Source organism: Oncorhynchus mykiss, chromosome 9, assembly GCF_057628025.1.
Source record: "Oncorhynchus mykiss isolate SJ-2025 chromosome 9, ASM5762802v1, whole genome shotgun sequence".
NCBI lineage: Eukaryota > Metazoa > Chordata > Actinopteri > Salmoniformes > Salmonidae > Oncorhynchus > Oncorhynchus mykiss.
In genome coordinates, this window is record NC_143030.1 from 76141078 (window position 1) to 76162603 (window position 21526).

The 21526-nt window shown below is 44.6% G+C and overlaps 1 protein-coding gene across 3 annotated transcripts in view; it reads right to left on the minus strand.

Moving 5' to 3' along the window:
• Positions 1-19633, minus strand: part of LOC110531262 (copine-8) — a 218791-nt gene extending 199158 nt beyond the window's left edge. For all 3 annotated transcript variants that reach the window (XM_036988908.2, XM_036988907.2, XM_036988906.2), the window contains exon 1: positions 17988-19633. In XM_036988908.2, the coding sequence (XP_036844803.1) occupies positions 17988-18097 (110 nt within the window). In that variant the 5' untranslated portion in view covers positions 18098-19633. The remainder of the gene's footprint in view (positions 1-17987) is intronic.
• Between the last annotated feature and the right edge of the window lie 1893 nt (positions 19634-21526).

Genomic DNA, 21526 nt, shown 5'->3' on the forward strand with positions numbered 1-21526 from the left:
CGACATAACCTGATCTAGTCCTTGCTCAGCAAGGAAGAAGCCACTGCTCCAAAACCGCCATAAAAATGCCAGACTACGGTTTGCAACTGCACATGGGGACAAAGATAGTACTTTTTGAAGAAATGTCCTCTGGTCTGATGAAACAAAAATATAACTATTTGGCCATAATGAACATTGTTATGTTTGGAGTAAATGGGGGAGGCTTGCACGCCCAAGAACACCATCCCAACCGTGAAGCACGGGGGTGGCAGCATCATGCTGTGGGGGTGCTTTGCTGTAGGAGGGACTGGTGCACTTCACAAAATAGATGGCATCATGAGAAGGACAATCATGTGGATATATTGAAGCAGCATCTCAAGACATCAATTGGGAAGTTAAGGCTTGGTCGCAAATGGGTCTTCCAAATGGACAATGACCCCAAGCATACTTCCAAAGTTGTGGCAAAATGGCTTAAGGTCAACAAAGTCAAGGGTATTGGAGTGGCCATCACAAATCCCTGACCTCAATCCTATAGAAAATGTGTGGGCAGAACTGAAAAGGTGTGCGCGAGCAAGGAGGCCGACTAACCTGACTCAGTTACACCAGCTGTGTCAGGAGGAATGGGCCAAAATTCACCCAACTTATTGTGGGAAGCTTGTGGAAGGCTATCCGAAACGTTTGACACAAGTTAAACAATTTAAAGGCAATGCCGCCAAATACTAATTGAGTGTATGTAAACTTCTGACCCACTGGGAATGTGATGAAAGAAATAAAAGCTGAAATAAATAATTCTCTCTACTATTATTCAGACATTTCACATTCTTAAAATAAAGTGGTGATCCTAACTGACCTAAGACTATAATTTTGACTAGGATTAAATGTCAGGAATTGTGAAAAACTGAGTTTAAATGTATTTGGCTAAGGTGTATGTAAACTTCCGACTTCAACTGTGGTGACATCTCCCCTCTCCTGTTATTCACATACAGCACCTCTCACTGTCTATCTCTCAACGCTTAGCCTCTGCCGAGTCCCGAACAACCGGCAGTTTCTGTTTTCAGGGGAAGTGGAAAGAGAGCCTTTTGGACGTTAACAAGGCAACATTTCATCCTAATTGGTTGAACAGCCCAGAAGAGAACCAATCCCGACAGTTTTTTGATTCTTGTCAAGACCAGTGTGGAAGGGGGTCTAGTTTCAGACGTTTCCTTTAAGCCTGCTACATTAGATTATCCAACCCTAAACCAGATTTGATGTAAGGTTAAATAACCTAGCTCCTACAAATGCATACAGTATAACCAGACAGGATTCAAAGCACACATTGAGTCTTCGAGTGGGGTGTATGGGGTACCCTGACTCTGGGGAGTATGGGGTACCCTGATTCTGGGGTGTATGGGGTACCCTGACTCTGGGGTGTATGGGGTACCCTGACTCTGGGAGTATGGGGTACCCTGATTCTGGGGAGTATGGGGTACCCTGATTCTGGGGAGTATAGGGTACCCTGATTCTGGGCCCTACGAGGTACCCTGATTCTGGGGCGCATGGGGTACCCTGATTCTGGGGAGTATGGGGTACCTTGATTCTGGGGCATACGAGGTACCCTGATTCTGGGGAGTATGGGGTACCTTGATTCTGGGGCGTACGAGGTACCCTGATTCTGTGGCGCATGGGGTACCTTGATTCTGGGGTACCCTGATTTGTTATGGGAAACCCCCTGTAAATCAAACCATGAAACAAACTGGTTGACATTGGAATGACATAAATGTGATATTATCATGTCATAAACATGACAGCGGACTCTGACATTGCTTTTTCTGACACTGCCCGTTCTGATATTTCTTAATGTTTTTTTAAACTTTTTGGATTGTGTGCCTATTGTTTTGTATTGCTAGGTATTACTGCACTGGACATGCGATAACATCTGCAAATCTGTGTACACAACCAATAAACTTTGATTTCACTTGATGGGGCTGTGGGTTGTGACCCAAAAATTCTGTTGTCATCAGCTGGTCGTTGGTTACAGATGAGACAGTATTAATGAGAGACACTTATTCAGGGCAGCCAAGTGTTTTCTGATCTAAACTAATTTTGTCCTCCGTGGTGTCGAGGGTTCCTACATTAATTATCCGCTCCATCGACCTGTGAGACCCAGTGAGGCGCAATCTTAACATCCCCAAAATTGGAAAAAGATCTCTCTCTCTCTCTCTCTCTCTCTCTCTCTCTCTCTCTCTCTCTCTCTCTCTCTCTCTCTCTCTCTCTCTCTCTCTCTCTCTCTCTCTCTCTCTCTCTCTCTCTCTCTCTCTCTCTCTCTCTCTCTCTCTCTCTCTCTCTCTCTCTCTCTCTCTCTCTCTCTCTCTCTCTCTCTCTCTCTCTCTCTCTCTCTCTCTCTCTCACACACACACACACACACACACACACACACTGATAACTACTAGGTAGGCTTTTAGGGTTGAGTCAGAAAACAACACACACCTCATACCGATTAGTGGTGTGTGTTTACAGGGAACACATTCGATTTAGTGTTGTGTGTTTACAGGGAACACAACCGATTTAGTGGTGTGTGTTTACAGGGAACACATCCGATTTCGTGTTGTATGTTTACAGGGAACACATACGATTTAGTGGTGTGTGTTTACAGGGAACACATCCGATTTAGTTATGTGTGTTTACAGGGAACACATCCGATTTAGTGGTGTGTGTTTACAGGTCAGAGAGTGCAGAGTGATTATACAGTGCATTCGGAATTTATTCAGACCCCTTGACTTTTCCCAAATGTTATGTTAGTCTAAAATGGATTAAATAAAAAAAAATCCTCATCAATGTACACACAATAAACCACAAATACTTTATGTACATATAAGTACTCAGACCCTTTGCTATGAGACTCGAAATTTAGCTCAGGTGCATCCTGTTTCCATTGATCATCCTTGAAATGTCCTTGAAACAACTTGATTGGAGTCCACCTGTGGTAAATTCAATTGATTTGACATGATTTTGAAAGGCACACACTTGTCTATATAACATCCCACAGTTGACAGTGCACATCAGAGCAAAAACCAAGCCTCAAGGTCGAAGAAAGTTTGGAACCACCAAGACTTCCTAGAGCTGGCCGCCTGGCCAAACTGAGTAATCGGGGGAGAAAGGCCTTGGTCATGGAGGTGACCAAGAACCCGATGGTCACTCTGACAGAGCTCGAGAGTTCCTAGGTGGAGATGAGACAACCTTCCAGAAGGACAACCATCTCTGCAGCACTCCACCAATCAGGCCTTTATGGTAGAATGGCCAGACGGAAGCCATTCCTCCGTAAAAGCCACATGACAGCCCACTTGGAGTTTGCCAAACGGCACCTAAAGACTCTCAGACTGGGAGACTAGACAGGATCAAGGGAAAGATGAACGGAGGAAAATACAGAGAGATCCTTGATGAAAATCTGCTCCAGAGTGCTCAGGATCTCAGATTGGGACGAAGGTTCACCTTCCAACCGCACAACAACCCTAAGCACACAGCCAAGACAACAAAGGAGTGGCTTCGGTACAAGTCTCTGAATGTCCTTGAGTGGCCCGGCCAAAGCCCGGACTTGAACCAGATCGAACGTCTCTGGAGAGACCTGAAAATAGCTGTGCAGCGACGCTCTCCAGAATGGGAGAAACTCCCCAAAATCCCTCCTTTCTCCTCCGGGCACCTCTCCACCCTCCATCCCTCCCTCCTCCAGCCACCACTCCTCCCTCCATCCCTCCTTCCTCCTCCAGCCACCACTCCACCCTCCATCCCTCCCTCCTCCAGCCACCACTCCTCCCTCCATCCCTTTTTCCTCCTCCGGCCACCACTCCTTCCACCTTCCATCCCTCCCTCCTCCTCCGGCCACCACTATTTCCTCCATCCCTCCTTTCTCCTCCAGCCACCACTCCTCCCTCCATCCCTCCCTCCTCCTCCGGCCACCACTCCTCCCTCCATCCCTCCCTCCTCCTCCGGCCACCACTCCTCCCTCCATCCCTCCTTTCTCCTCCGGCCACCACTCCTCCCTCCATCCCTCCTCCGGCCACCACTCCTCTCTCCATCCCTCCTTCCTCCTCCAGCCACCACTCCTCACTCCATCCCTCCCTCATTCTCTCTTCCCTCCCTTTTCCACCTCCAGTCCTCCATCGTTTCCTCCCTTTACTCCTTCTCAGCTCCCCCCCTCTATTCCCCTCTCATCCATCCACCCCACCCCGCCACTCATCTTCCCTCCTCCCCCTCCGTCCCTATCCTCCCCTACATTGATCCCCGAGGGACAGTTAGACTGAGAAGCAGCAGTTATTCTGAGAAGCAGGAGAAACATAAAACAGGTCCCTGGAGGACAGCAATCTATGGTCTCAAGCACTGGGCCCAGGGGATCCACACACACAGGCACACACTTCACTACTATTTGTCACAAATATCTCTGTTGTGATATAACCTCTGTGATTTTCTGCGTGTGTTTCTCAGCAGGTAATGAATTCCATCGAACCTCAGTGACCTCACTGTGCCTCGGTGCACACGCACACGCACACACACACACACACACACCACATAATTCTACTCTAACCAATCTATATCAATCTATCTCACCAAATCAGTGGGGCCAGCAGAGGGCATGGGGGGTGGGGGGGGGGGGTGGGGGGGTCAGCAGAGTGCATGAGGGGGTGGGGGGTGGCATTGGGCATGGGGGGGCCAGCAGAGGGCATGCAGGGGTGGGTCCAGCAAGGGAGGGGGGGAGCACAGAGCATGGGGAGGGGGGGGGGGGCAGCAGAGGGCATGGGGGGTGCCATCAGAGGGCATGGGGGGGACAGCAGAGGGCATGGGGTGGTGGAGGACAGCAGAGGGCATGGGGTGGTGGGGGACAGCAGAGGGCATGGGGTGGTGGGGGACAGCAGAGGGCATGGGCGGTAACATCGGAGGACATGGGGAGAAATCAGAGGGCATGGGGGGTGCCATCAGAGGGCATGGGGGGCATCAGAGGGCATGGGGGGGCATCAGAGGGCATGGGGGGGCATCAGAGGGCACGGGGGGGCATCAGAGGGCATGGGGGGTGCCATCAGAGGGCATGGGGGGTGCCATCAGAGGGCATGGGGGGGCATCAGAGGGCATGGGGGGGCATCAGAGGGCATGGGGAGGCATCAGAGGGCATGGGGGGGCATCAGAGGGCATGGGGAGGCATCAGAGGGCATGGGGGGGCATCAGAGGGCATGGGGAGGCATCAGAGGGCATGGGGGGCATCAGAGGGCATGGGGGGGCATCAGAGGGCATGGGGGGCATCAGAGGGCATGGGGGGACATCAGAGGGCATTGGGGGGGCATCAGATGGCATTGGAGGGGCATCAGAGGGCATGGGGGGGCATCAGAGGGCATGGGGGGGCATCAGAGGGCATTGGGGGGGCATCAGAGGGCATGGGGGGGCATCAGAGGGCATGGGGGGGCATCAGAGGGCCTTGGGGTGGCATCAGAGGGCATGGGGGGGCATCAGAGGGCATGGGGGGCATCAGAGGGCATGGGGGGCATCAGAGGGCATGGGGGGGCATCAGAGGGCATGGGGGGCATCAGAGGGCATGGGGGGGCATCAGAGGGCATGGGGGGCATCAGAGGGCATGGGGGGGCATCAGAGGGCATGGGGGGGCATCAGAGGGCATTGGGGGGGCATCAGAGGGCATGGGGGGGCATCAGAGGAAATGGGGGGCATTAGAGGGCATGGGGGGGCATCAGAGGGCATTGGGGGGGCATCAGAGGGCATGGGGGGGCATCAGAGGGCATGGGGGGCATCAGAGGGCATGGGGGGCATCAGAGGGCATGGGGGGGCATCAGAGGGCATTGGGGGGGCATCAGAGGGCATGGGGGGGCATCAGAGGGCATGGGGGGCATTAGAGGTCATGGGGGGGCATCAGAGGGCATTGGGGGGCATCAGAGGGCATGGGGGGGCATCAGAGGGCATGGGGGGCATCAGAGGGCATGGGGGGCATCAGAGGGCATTGGGGGGGCATCAGAGGGCATGGGGGGGCATCAGAGGGCATTGGGGGGGCATCAGAGGGCATGGGGGGCATCAGAGGGCATGGGGGGCATCAGAGGGCTTTGGGGGGGCATCAGAGGGCATGGGGGGGCATCAGAGGGCATGGGGGGGCATCAGAGGGCATGGGGGGCATCAGAGGGCATGGGGGGCATCAGAGGGCATGGGGGGGCATGGGGGTGAGTCTCTATCTGTGGAGTAGTAAAGAAACGCCGGAGATAGAGATTCACTGATGCTCTCTAGTGTGTCCTCAACCATAATAGAAACAGTCAGTGTGTGTGTGTGTGTGTGTGTGTGTGTGTGTGTGTGTGTGTGTGTGTGTGTGTGTGTGTGTGTGTGTGTGTGACCTGCCTGTTCTAGAGAGCAGAGAGAGAGAGAGGCTCGACTGTCAGCAACCTTCTAGAGAATCTTCTCTCCAAATCTCTTCTTCCTCTGTGGAATGGTAAGTGTTCCAGAACAGAGAACTGGTGAGGTATAAAGGGGCCTGGATTCTGAGTGACTTACGTGAATTTCCCTGTTGTGAATTTACTTTAGGAGCTGGTCTGCACCCACTGGGCACAGACGTCAGTTCAACTTCTAGTTTTGATTTACATTTGGTTGAGTTGTCAACGAACATGAATTCAAATGTGAAATCAACACAAAATGTCACCATGTCGTTGGATTTAGGTTCAAAGTCCGTTGAGGAAAAAGACAATATGCCCTTAACGTTTAATGACTTGTTGCAAATCCAATCAATTTTCCACGTTGATTCAACATCATCACATAGATGGGGTTGAATTGACGTGGAAACAAGGTTTCTTCAACCAGTTTTTGCCCAATGGTAGATAGGTCTATCCTATCACCTCCATAGGTATTAATAATGACTTGTGTCATGGGGTTCGATCTTTACAGGGAGTAAGAAAAGGACACAGAGGAAAAAATAAACCAATTGGTCTTTCCAGGCAGAAAGAAAAGGACACAGAGGAAAAGATAAACCCAGTGGTCTTTCCAGGGAGAAAGAAAAGGAAATGAAGGAAAACAAATGGTGAAATAAGAAAAAAAAACACTAGTTTCTACCCTTCAGGGGGTTGGTGACATTTTGTCAGTTCTGTTTTTGCTCCATCTCTCCGTTACCAGGAAACAAGAAACACAGTGTTTATTGCATTGCTGAGAAGGAAGGAATTTTGTTGGGCAGTGTATACCATGTACCATGTGTATCATGTACATACGACTAAAACTAGTCACACACTGGTTATCTATCTGGAGTCACTTACAGTCGCTAAAGTCCTTGTTAACGTTAGGTCATTTAACTGGGTTGGCGCCCCCCCCTTGGGTTGTGCCGTGGCAGAGATCTTTGTGGGCTATACTCAGCCTTGTCTCAGGATGGTAAGTTGGTGGTTGAAGATATCCCTCTAGTGGTGTGGGGGCTGTGCTTTGGCAAAGTGGGTGGGTTTATATCCTTCCTGTTTGGCCCTGTCTGGGGGTGTCCTCGGATGGGGCCACAGTGTCTCCTGACCCCTCCTGTCTCAGCCGCCAGTATTTATGCTGCAGTAGTTTATGTGTCGGGGGGCTAGGGTCAGTTTGTTATATCTGGAGTACTTCTCCTGTCCTGTTCGGTGTCCTGTGTGAATTTAAGTGTGCTCTCTCTAATTCTCTCTTTCTCTCTTTCTTTCACTCTCTCGGAGGACCTGAGCCCTAGGACCATGACCCAGGACTACCTGACATGATGACTCCTTGCTCTCCCCAGTCCACCTGGCTGTGCTGCTGCTCCAGTTTCAACTGTTCTGCCTTATTATTATTCGACCATGCTGGTCATTTATGAACATTTGAACATCTTGGCCATGTTCTGTTATAATTTCCACCCGGCACAGCCAGAAGAGGACTGGCCACCCCACATAGCCTGGTTCCTCTCTAGGTTTCTTCCTAGGTTTTGGCCTTTCTAGGGAGTTTTTCCTAGCCAACGTGCTTCTACACCTGCATTGCTTGCTGTTTGGGGTTTTAGGCTGGGTTTCTGTACAGCACTTTGAGATATCAGCTGATGTACGAAGGGCTATATAAATACATTTGATTTGATTTGATTTAACACCGTTACACAGGATCTCAGCTGGTGGAGACACACAGAGAGAAATACAGCTGGAGTCACAGTTACTCATCCTCTTGTGCTTATTATTATGCCTGATGTAACCAAACAAACCATTTAGTGTATGTACAGGAAACCAACCCATGAATCATACAGCCAAGATTCTCAACCAGCAAGATGCTCAACCAGTAGGATGCTCAAACAGCAAAATGATCAACATCAAGATTCTCAACTGACAAGATGCTCAACCATCAAGATGATCAACTAACAAGAATCTTAACTGACCAGATACTCAACTATCAATATCAAGACGCTCAACACCCAAGATTCTCAACCAACAAGATGCTCAACTGACAAGATGCTCAACTGACAAGATACTCAACAAACAACCTACTTACCGACCAAACCAACTGATCCAAAAACCACACAGAGCACATCCCTGTCCTGAGCTCAGCTGGACCTCGACTATTCCATTTCCTGTCTGTCTAACTCTCCACGCCAAAGAGACTGAATATAGACCGCTCCAATAGAAACAGAAATCAAATCCAATTTTATTTCTCACATACTCATGGTTAGCAGATGTTAATGCGAGTGTAGCGAAATGCTTGTGCTTCTAGTTCCGACCATGCAGTAATATCTAACAAGTAATCTAACCTAACAATTTCATAACTACCTTATACACACAAGTGTAAAGGAATGAATAAGAATATGTACATAAAAATATATGAATGAGTGATGGTACAGAACGGCATAGGCAAGATGCAGTAGATGGTATAGAGTACAGTATATACGTATGAGATGAGTAATGTAGGATATGTAAACATTATATAAAGTGGCATTGTTTAAAGTGGCTAGTGATGCATTTATTACATCAATTTCTCCATTATTAAAGTGGTTAGAGTTGAGTCAGTATGTTGGCAGCAGCCACTCAATGTTAGTGATGGCTGTTTAACAGTCTGATGGCCTTGAGATAGAAGCTGTTTTTCAGTCTCTCGGTCCCTGCTTTGATGCACCTGTACTGACCTCGCCTTCTGGATGATAGCGGGGTGAACAGGCTGTGGCTCGGGTGGTTGTTGTCCTTGATGATCTTTTTGGCCTTCCTATGACATTGGGTGGTGTAGGTGTCCTGGAGGGCAGGTAGTTTGCCCCCGGTGATGCGTTGTGCAGACCTCACTACCCTCTGGAGAACCTTACGGTTGTGGGCGGAGCAGTTGCCGTACCAGGCGGTGATACAGCCCGACAGGATGCTCTCGATTGTGCATCTGTAGAAGTTTATGAGTGTTTTTGGTGACAAGCCGAATTTCTTCAGCCTCCTGAGGTTGAAGAGGCGCTGCTGCGCCTTCTTCACCACGCTGTCTGTGTGGGTGGACCATTTCAGTTTGTCCGTGATGTGTACGCCGAGGAACTTAAAACTTTCCACCCTCTCCACTACTGTCCCATCGATGTGGATAGGGGGCTGCTCCCTCTGCTGTTTCCTGGAGTCCACGATCATCTCCTTTGTTTTGTTGACATTGAGGGAGAGGTTATTTTCCTGACACCACACTCCGAGTGCCCTCACCTCCTCCCTGTAGGCCGTCTCGTCGTTGTTGGTAATCAAGCCTACCACTGTAGTGTCGTCTGCAAACTTGATGATTGAGTTGGAGGCGTGCATGGCCACACAGTCATGGGTGAACAGGGAGTACAGGAGAGGGCTGAGAATGCACCCTTGTGGGGCCCCAGTGTTGAGGATCAGCGGGGTGGAGATGTTGTTACCTACCCTCACCACCTGGGGACGGCCCGCCAGGAAGTCCAGTACCCAGTTGCACAGGGCGGGGTCGAGACCCAGGGTCTCGAGCTTAATGACGAGTTTGGAGGGTACAATGGTGTTAAATACTGAGCTGTAGTCGATGAACAGCATTCTAACATAGGTATTCCTCTTGTCCAGATGGGTTAGGGCAGTGCGCAGTGTGATTGCGATTGCGTCGTCTGTGGACCCATTGTGGCGGTAAGCAAATCAAAGCAAATCAAAGTTTATTGGTTGTGTACACAGATTTGCAGATGTTATCGCAGGTGCTCCACCAGTGCAGTAATAATACCTAGCAATACAAAACAATAGGCACATAATCCCCAAAAAATAAAAGAAAGACATACAAAAATATCAGAAAGAGCGATGTCAGAACGAGCAACGTCAGAGTCCAGAATAGGTCCTTGATGATCTTCTTAGCCTTCCTGTGACACTGGGTACTGTAGATGTCCAGGAGGGCAGGCAGTGCGCCCCCAGTGATGCGTTGGGCTGACCGGCACCACCCTCTGGAGAGCCTTGCGGTTGCAGGCGGTGCTGCAGTTACCGTACCAAGCAGTGATCCAGCCTGACAGAATACTCTCAATGGTGCATCTGTAGAAATTTGTGAGGGTCTTAGGGGCCAAGAAAGTAACTAGGTTACACTACTTCTAAACAGCTCCAATAGAAATCCCTGATCTTGGATTCAAACCTCTCTGTCTGCCCTGTATTCATGCAGCACTGTATCTCTCTAAGGCCAGACAGGCAGCGACACATACAGACCATCTCCTATCAGGGTTGGAGTGCTCAGAGTCCCAGGTCCTTTTAAACAGAAAGCCATGGTCTGTCTGTCTGTTGCTGTGTGATAGAAACAATCTGCCTTCAGATAAATATTTTGATACTGAAGGGGTTATCTCCTTCTGCACCTCCCGTTTTGTCGGAGCTTTACTGCCTTGACGGCGGCGGCAGGCAGGTGGGATTTGATAACAATCTTAGAATGGCTGATAAGAATCTTAGAATGGCTGATAAGAATCTTAGAATGGCTGATAAGAATCTTAGAATGGCTGATAAGAATCTTAGAATGGCTGATAAGAATCTTAGAATGGCTGATAAGAACCTTAGAATGGCTGATAAGAATCTTAGAATGGCTGATAAGAATCTTAGAATGGCTGATAAGAATCTTAGAATGGCTGATAAGAATCTTAGAATGGCTGATAAGAACCTTAGAATGGCTGATAAGAATCTTAGAATGGCTGATAAGAATCTTAGAATGGCTGATAAGAATCTTAGAATGGCTGATAAGAATCTTAGAATGGCTGATAAGAATCTTAGAATGGCTGATAAGAACCTTAGAATGGCTGATAAGAATCTTAGAATGGCTGATAAGAATCTTAGAATGGCTGATAAGAACCTTAGAATGGCTGATAAGAATCTTAGAATGGCTGTAGGGGTGAAAGCAGAGCTGAGCGCCAATTCAATTCCATATGTGCTGCAATCTGAGGCCTTTACACACACTTATTTTCTCTAATTTCTCACCTACACACTACTGACCTGGGTCCAAGTGCTCAACTGTAGCGGACTATATATAGAACAGGGTGACATTTGTCCACGTAGCGGTTTATTGGCCAAATACACATTAAAACTAAGCACAGAAGAACAGTGCTACTGTCTGTTACATCTGGCTTCAGATTCTATACGTCAGTCAAAAGGTCACAGTCAAAGGGAGTCATTAATAAAGGAAACAGAGACAGCTTGGTGATTGGATGGATAAGTTAGACTTCATTTGAATATTAAATGAATACACAAGGTTAAGCTGACTATTACACATTAAGTTAAACTGTAATGCATCTACAGTACCATATCAATTTCCCCTCCAGTTAATTGAATAGCCAGTGGTGAGCCTATTTATTTATAGGAGGGTGTGTTTGTGTGTTCGTGTCTGTGTTTGTGTGTTTGTGTGTGTGTGCACGTGTGTGTGTGTGTGTGTGTGTGTGTGTGTGTGTGTGTGTGTGTGTGTGTGTGTGTGTGTGTGTGTGTGTGTGTGTGTGTGTGTGTGTGTGTGTGTGTGTGTGTGTGTGTGTGTGTGCGCGTGTGTTCATGTGTGTGTGTAAGCAGCTCCAGGGAGACCACAAGCAGCATCAAAGTAAAGCCCCTGATCAATCTCTCTCCTCCTCCAGGGCCGGTGACATCATATTGATTTCTGATAGTTCTGTGACACACTCATCAATTGCCGGTATTGAGAAAAATTCAGCATGTGCCCTTTAAGTTACAATGAGGGATAGCCTAACCAACATGCGACTAGTATAGCCTCTGTTAGAAACCATAATTTGCAAATAAATTCATTAAAAATCCTACAATGTGATCTTCTGGATTTTTTTTCTAATTTTGTCTGTCATCGTTGAAGTGTACTTATTATGAAAATTACAGGCCTCTCTCATCTTTTTAAGTGGGAGAACTTGCACAATTGGTGGCTGACTAAATACTTTTTTGCCCCACTGTATATGACTCCAGATGGACTTGATAACAGGCTATCGTTATTTGATTATCTGTTTATTTCCACCTCCCAGACCTCTAATGGAAATTGCCAACTGAATTTAATACAGGAACAGCCGATTAAGGTCGCCGTGGCCTCTCCAGTGCCTTCAGAAAGTATTTATACCCTTTGATTTATTCCACATTTTGTTTGTGTTACAGCGTGAACGGATTAAATTGATTTTCAAATTATTTAATTTATTGCAAATGAAATACAGAAATATCACATTTACATAAGTTGTCAATACATGTTAGAATCACCTTTGGCATCGATTACAGCTGTGAGTCTTTCTGGGTAAGTCTCTAAGATCGTTCCACACCTGGATTGTACAATATTTGCACATTATTGTTTTACAAATTCTTTAAAAAACTGTCAAATTGGTTGTTGATAATTGCTAGACAGCCATTTTCAAGTCTTGCCATTGATTTTCAAGCAGATTTAAGTTAAAACTGTAACTAGGCCACTCAGGAACCTTCAGTGTTGTCTTGGTAAGCAACTCCTGTGTATATTTCATCTAGGTTATTAGGTTATTGTCCTGCTGAAAGGTGAATTTGTCTCCCAGTGTCTGTTGGAAAGCAGACTGAACCAGGATTTCCTCTAGGATTTTGCCTGTGTTTAGCTCTATTCCGTTTATTTTTATCCTAAAAAAACTCCCAAGTCCTTGCCGATGACAAGCATACCCATAACATGATGCAGCCACCACCATGCTTGAAAATATGAAGAGTGGTGTTGGATTTGCCCCAAACATAACACTTGTATTCAGGACGTAAAGTTAATATCTTTGCCATATTTTTTGCAGTTTTACTTTAGTTCCTTATTGCAGACAGGATGCTTGTTTTGGAATATTGTTATTCTGTACAGGCTTCCTTCTTTTCACTATGTCATTTAGGTGAGTATTATGGAGTAACTACGGAGTAGTTGTAGTTGGAGTAACTACAATGTTGTAGTTTTCTCATATCACAGTCATTAAACTCTCAACAACGCTAAATCCTACAGTCCCTAGATTTGTCGCACCTGGACTAGTGTCCAGTCGTGTGGTCAGTTGCCACAAAGAGGGGCTTAGGAAAAGTACAATTGGACTCAGAACAGGGCAGCACGGCTGGCCCTTTAATGTACATGGAGAGCTAACATTAATAATATTCATGTCAATCTCTCCTGGCTCAAAATAGAGGAGAGATTGACTTTGGCACTACTTGTATTTGTGAGAGGTATTGACATGTTGAATGCACCAAGCTGTCTGTTTAAACTATTAGCACACAGCTCGGACACCCACCACAAGATATGCCACCAGAGGTCTCTTCACAGACCCCAAGTCCAGAACAGACTATGGGAGGCACACAGTACTACACAGAGCCATGACTACATGGAACTCTATTCCACATCAAGCACCTGATGCAAGCAGTAGAAACAGATTTTTTTTTTTTTTAACACATTTAAAAATGGAACAGCGGTGGCTATGACATACATACATATGCCCTATACACACATGTACACATGGATTTTGTGTTGTGTTGTATGTGGTAGTAGAATAGCGGCCCGAGGGTGAAACCTGATGTGAAACCTGATGTGAAACCTGTTGTGAAACCTGTTGTGAAACCTGATGTGAAACCTGTTGTGAAACCTGATGTGAAACCTGATGTGAAACCTGTTGTGAAACCTGATGTGAAACCTGATGTGAAACCTGATGTGAAACCTGTTGTGAAACCTGTTGTGAAACCTGATGTGAAACCTGTTGTGAAACCTGATGTGAAACCTGATGTGAAACCTGTTGTGAAACCTGATGTGAAACCTGATGTGAAACCTGATGTGAAACCTGTTGTGAAACCTGTTGTGAAACCTGATGTGAAACCTGTTGTGAAACCTGATGTGAAACCTGATGTGAAACCTGTTGTGAAACCTGATGTGAAACCTGATGTGAAACCTGATGTGAAACCTGATGTGAAACCTGTTGTGAAACCTGATGTGAAACCTGTTGTGAAACCTGATGTGAAACCTGATGTGAAACCTGATGTGAAACCTGTTGTGAAATGCTTTGTAATGTTTCAAAAATGTTTTATACAACTGCATTAATGTTGTTGCCTTGGCGACAGCTAATGGGGATCCATAATAAATACAAATACAAACTGTTTTAAAGTAACCAATGGCCTAATGGTGAAATGCCTGAGGGGTTTCCTTCCTCTCCGGCAACTGAGTTAGGAAGGACGCCTGTATCTTTGTAGTGACTGGGTATATAGACACACCATCCAAAGTATAATTTATAAACTTCACCATGCTCAAAGGGATACTCAATGTCAGGTTGTTGTTTTTTTTACCCATCTACCAATAGGTGCCCTTATTTGCAAGGCAATGGAAAACCTCCCTGGTCTTTGTGGTTGAATCTATGTTTGAAATTCACTGCTCAACTGAGGGGCCTTAGATATAGTTACTTGTATATGTGGGATACAGAGAGGAGGTAATCATTTAAAAAATCAAGTTAAACACTATTATTGCACACAGAGTGAGTTCATGCAACTTATTATGTGACTTTTTAAGCACATTTTTACTCCTAATCGTATTTAGGCTTGCCATAACAACAAAGGGATTGAATACTTACTGACTCAAGGCATTTCAGCTTTTCTTGTATTATTAATGTGTAAAAGTTTCTAAAAACATAATTCCACTTTGACATTATGGGGTATTGTGTGTAGGCCAGGGACACACAATCTCAATGTAATCCATTTTAAATCCAGACTGTAACACAACAAAATGTGGAAAAAGTCCAGGGGTAGTGTATCATTTCTGATGGCACTGCATCTGCTTTACGATGAAGCTGGACAAATAATAGTGTGTGGGAGCATTGTCCTTCTCAAACCCCACCCCAATCCACGCCACTGTAGTGAGGGCAGTTGGACGCAGTTGTCGTGGCAAAATGATTAGGCTAGGAATTGTGGGAAAAACTTGGCTACATGTGCTATGCTTTTCTTTCTTTTTTGGAGGGGGGGGGGGGGGGGGGGTAGATCAGATTTAATATTGCAGATACATTGTAGCTTCCATCAATGTAATTGTCTGCATCATTTCATACATATATGTATACATACATATATATTTCATTTTATGTAACCTTTATTTAACTAGGCAAGTCAGTTATGACCAAATTCGTATTTACAATGACGGACTAGGAACAGTGGGTTAACTGCATTGTTCAGGGGCAGAACGACAGATTTTGACCTTGGCAGCTCGGTATTCAATTCACCAAACTTTTGGTGACTGGCCCAACACTGTAACCACTAGAATACTTGCCTCCCCAGGTAGCCGGGTACACACACACACACACACACACAGAGACACATATACACACACACACACACACACACACACACACATACACACACATATACATACACACACACACAAACATTGACTCACACACACACACACACACACATACATACACACACACATACATACACACACACACATATACACACATATACACACACACACACACACACACACACACACACACACACACACATACATACATACATACATACATACATACATACATACATACATACATACATACATACATACATACATACACACACACATAAGTACATACATACATACATACATATATATATATACATACACACAGAGACACATATACACACACACACACACACACACACACACACACACACATATACACACATATACACACACACATACACACACACACATACATACACACAGAGACACATATACACACACACACACACACACACACACATTGACACACACACACACACACACACATACATACACACACACACACACACACACATACATAAATACATATACACACACACACATGCATACACACATATACATACACACAGAGACACATACACACACACATACACATATACGTACATACATACATACATATGCGAAAGTATTCGGCCCCCTTGAACTTTGCGATCTTTTGCCACATTTCAGGCTTCAAACATAAAGATATAAAACTGTATTTTTTTGTGAAGAATCAACAACAAGTGGGACACAATCATGAAGTGGAACGACATTTATTGGATATTTCAAACTTTTTTAACAAATCAAAAACTGAAAAATTGGGCACGCACGCAAGCACACACACACACACACACACACACACACACACACACACACACATACATACATACATACATACACACATACACACATGTCTTTTTAAAATATTTTTTTTCCTTTATTATATTCCCCTAACCCAAATATATATTTGTTTGTATATATATATATATATATTTAAAATATACTGTATATTTTTGTTTAAATATATTTTTCCTGTTTATTATATTCCCCTAACCCTCCACCCCTCCTCTAAATGGAGTAAACTAATAAACAACAACACTTAGTCTTCTACTTCCAGCTGATACATAATAACATACTAAAACCTGTTTATTATATTCCCCAAACCCTCCACCCCTCCTCTAAATGGAGTAAACTAATAAACAACAACACTTAGTCTTCTACTTCCAGCTGATACATAATAACATACTAAAACCTGTTTATTATATTCCCCAAACCCTCCACCCCTCCTCTAAATGGAGTAAACTAATAAACAACAACACTTAGTCTTCTACTTCCAGCTGATACATAATAACATACTAAAACCTGTTTATTATATTCCCCAAACCCTCCACCCCTCCTCTAAATGGAGTAAACTAATAAACAACAACACCTAGTCTTCTACTTCCAGCTGATACATAATAACATACTAAAACCTGTTTATTATATTCCCCTAACCCTCCACCCCTCCTCTAAATGGAGTAAACTAATAAACAACAACACCTAGTCTTCTACTTCCAGCTGATACATAATAACATACATTTTACGGACATCAGACATTTCTGATGTCCATCCAGTTTGATTTCTATTTGCCATACATTTTGAACTGTCCCGTTTCACAAAAGTTCTGAACCTATATACATTTTACAGACACAGTCAGTATATTTTACATGAGTTATCTTGTTGTTATTATTCCCACCCATGAGCTCCATTCAACACTTCTCATCTGTCTCTTAACACCATCCATATTGGATTTCTATTTGCCATATATTTTTTCAACTGTGCTGCGATGCTGCTGCTGCGATGCTGCGATGCTTATTCTATAGAGATTTCGCAGCAGGCAACACAAGAGCCACGCGCCTCAGGCGAACTTTTCACCCCACAAACTCTCCGACCGTCGATATCAACTGTGGCACGCGGCTGTTTTATTCACTGGCTGGAAAAGTGGCGCAGCAAACACATGGGGGAACGGTTTGTGTCTAACAGTCTCGCACCCATCCCCACCCTTAAAAACAAAAATCTCAGGAAAATCTCACAGAGTAAAAAAAAAAAACTTGATTAAAAGTTAGACATGAAATGTCCACATTACACCATGTTCAGAAAATGGGGTTTCCTTTGCCTAGTTACCGTCTAACCCTCTCCCTGCACATGTAATATGACATCTATAGAGGCCAATAATATCACCGATACAAATATCAATTCCATCATTAGGCTAAGGTCTATTAACTTTGCAACTGGGCGATTCGTATTGCCCGCTGTTCCCCGAAGCGCAACGGACCTATCTGTGAGAGATACAGAGCCAGCGGTTTCTGCAAGCTTACCTGCATGACACTGTGATCTCCACTTTGGTGGCCGGGACGCTTCCCGCAATGGGATCGAAGTCACACACCGCAGCCATGCTATCTAGCTTGTCCATAACGTCTCCCTCCATGCGCGCGGAAGAACCCGGCCAACTCCCCTGTTCACTCAGCCTGGCCGCGTACGAGTACCTTTCGTGTGTATCTCCACGCCCTTCTCCCAAGCGCAGGTGCACAGCGAGCGTTACACTGAGAACAGATCAACCGTCGGTGGATGAGTAGAGGAAGAGAGATGAAGAGTTAAGTCAAATCCGGTAAGTGCTCTCCATTGGGTAGAGAAGGAACACTGTCCAGTTTGAGTATAGTGGAAACATGGAGCAGCCTAACCAAATGAAATTGTAATTGATTTAGGGCGGTGGATCCGGAGTCCCAACCAAGTCACCAGCGTGGGCTTCTCTCTTTGTCTTCAGGCTAAGAATGATCTCTACCGGCAATGGAGCGTTTGGAATGTAGATGCTCCGAGAAACAGCCCCACCCCCGCTCTGCATTCTTTCACATGCCGGCTGCCTGCGACTGACTGACAGACTGACTGTAGTTGACTGACTGACTGTCACTCAGTGCGGATCCACTCTATTGATTAACGGACATGGATCATTATCTCGCTCCAAATTATTTTCCTGGGCTATTAATAGCAACAGCTAACCACCGGACGTAAATTAATGGATATATCCTCATCCAATTAGCGTATATGTTAAAAGTTAAATTAGTAATTTTACTGTATATACGTCACTTTTTATAGCCTACTTTGAGTTCAAATACTGCCAATTAGACTTCCCAGGTGCTTTCTTTGACTAAATAGGTTTGTGTGAAATAATTAGCATTTTAAAATCGGAAGATAACAAATATATATCATAACCTGTTTCCCTCTAAATATATTGCTGTGGCGTCCTATTGTCCACGTCTATTAAAATCTGACTATTGCTAAACATGTACATAGAAACTGACGCAATGCATTGATTGAATGTTCTATTGAACGTGCTGTGCATTTTTTTTATACTGAATAAATATTCTTAATCGATGGTAAATTGATTCGCCTACATCCGCTGACAACATCCCCAAAGAACGAGTTTCTATTGACCAGCGGCAGTGCGCTTTCAGCACGTCTCTCCTCTGAACAGCTCCTCAAACGCTTGCGTTGGCAGAACTCTTATAGACTATGAGGCTATAATGTATTTTCATCACGTCTCTGCGTCCGTCCCAAATGGCATCATATTCCCTATATAGTGCACCACTTTTGACCTATGGGACATGATCAAAAGGAGTGCACCAAATAGGGAATAGGGTGCCATTTCGTGTATATACGCAGCTATGTTGTGGCTCATTTGTCCGGCTAATAAAATTGCAATTATATTTTTTATGACAGTGAAACGACTTGGTATGAGTGGTTGAATATGAAGCCATCAGATTACCCTACAGTATAACCTCCAGGAACGATATCTATTCATGCCTGTCAATTGTGAGACAGCAGCTAAACTAGCCTTGTATTGCATTTAACAATCTGATAATCAGACCTGGCTTCAAATACTGTTTGAAATCATTTTTTAAAAGTCTCTGTGCTTGATTGAGCTCGCCTGGCTTAATGGACCAATAGAATAGCCCCAAAACGGTAAACCCCACCCACCTGGCAGTGCATGCAGGCTAGAGCAAACACTCACAGTATTTTAAAGATTTCAAATAATATTTGCAACCAGGTGTGCTGATAATGAACAAGGAGTGACTCTGAGCAGAACAATCGAACATGTAGAGGAGTTGTTTAAGCTTCAACTGCAGTCCACAACCCACTGTACAATCAACAAATATTACATTTTAAAGCATTCGTTTTGGATGGTTACGTTAAGGCATTCATTTTGAATGGTTACGTTAAGGCATTCATTTTGAATGGTTAAATTAAGGCATTCGTTTTGGATGGTTAAATTAAGGCATTCATTTTGAATGGTTAAGTTAAGGCATTCATTTTGAATGGTTAAGTTAAAGCATTCATTTTGAATGGTTAAATTAAGGCATTCATTTTGAATGGTTAAGTTAAGGCATTCATTTTGAATGGTTAAGTTAAGGCATTCATTTTGAATGGTTAAGTTAAGGGTTAAGGTTTAGCATTGGGTAAAAAAAACAAATACAACTCCATGGTTAAAGCTGCAATAAGTAACTTTTTGGGCGTGACCTTGCCAAATTCACATAGAAATGTGAGTTAAAGATATTTCATTCTCATTGAAAGCAAGTCTAAGAAGCGGTAGATGTGTTCTATGTGCTCTATTTCTATGCTTCCCCGTTCTTATGTTTTGTTTTGAGTCTTTCACATTCGGTTTTGTACATCATCTTCAAACAACTGAAAATACGATATTTTTGTCTATTGAAAATATATTTCACAGCGGTTTAGATGGTACAATGATTCTCTACATTGCTTGCTTTTGTCACAAACTCAGTAGTGTTAAGTACTTAAGTACTACTTAAAAGTATTTTTTACTTAAGTCGTTTTTTGGGGGTATCTGTCCTTTACTATTTATATTTTTTGACTACTTTTACTTCACTACATTCCTAAATAAAATAATGTACTTTTTATCCCTTACATTTTTCCCTGACACCCATCCTTACATTTAGAATTTGTAGCAGGACAGGAAAATGGTGTAATTCACGCACTTATCAAGAGAACATCCCTGGTCATCCCTACTGCGTCTGATCTGGCAGACTCACTAAACACACATGTTTTGTTTGTGAATTTTGTCTGAGTGTTGAACTGTGCCCCTGGCAAGCCGTAAATTTAAAAAAATCAAGAAAATCGTGTTGTCTGGTTTGCTTAATATAAGAAATTGTTAATGATTTATACTTTTACTTTTGATACTTTAAGTACATTTAAATCCAAATACTTTTAGACTACTCAAGTAGTATTTTACTGGGTGACTTCCACTTTTACTTGAGTTGTTTTCTATTAAAGTATCTTTACTCAAGTATGAAAATTGGGTACTTTTTCTACCACTGCATAAACTGTAATTAGTCAAACAGAATGTTAGCAACCAGGAAATGGCAGAGCAATTTCTGCATTATTGCACCTTTAAGTTTAGGCATCAATTCCAAATGGTTAAGTTAAGAGTTAAGGTTTGGGACAGGGTACAAAAATGTTCTAAAATGAGTGCTTAGTACTGAAATTGATCACACAACACTCAAAGCCAGAGCTCACAGTTTACCCCGATCCACCATCCACTTCCACAGCATCCTAGCAAAACCTAAGCCTACTTGATGGTAATAGCGCTCACTGTTGCCCCTAGAGGACGGTTGACGTAATCTCCTGACATCCTGCTTACCTGGACGGACGTCTAATTTTGCAGTGGATCTTGAGCAACCTGGCCGCAACAAGCTCTCTCAGTCTTTTTGCTGTGCCTCTTGTTTTCCGTTGAAGCAAACAACATGCCCAGCAGCTAGCCATATACGACATCTCAGTTAGCCCTCTGTTGCTCATGGAATGTAATTGAATGTGTTAGTGTGTGTGTGTGTGTGTGTGTGTGTGT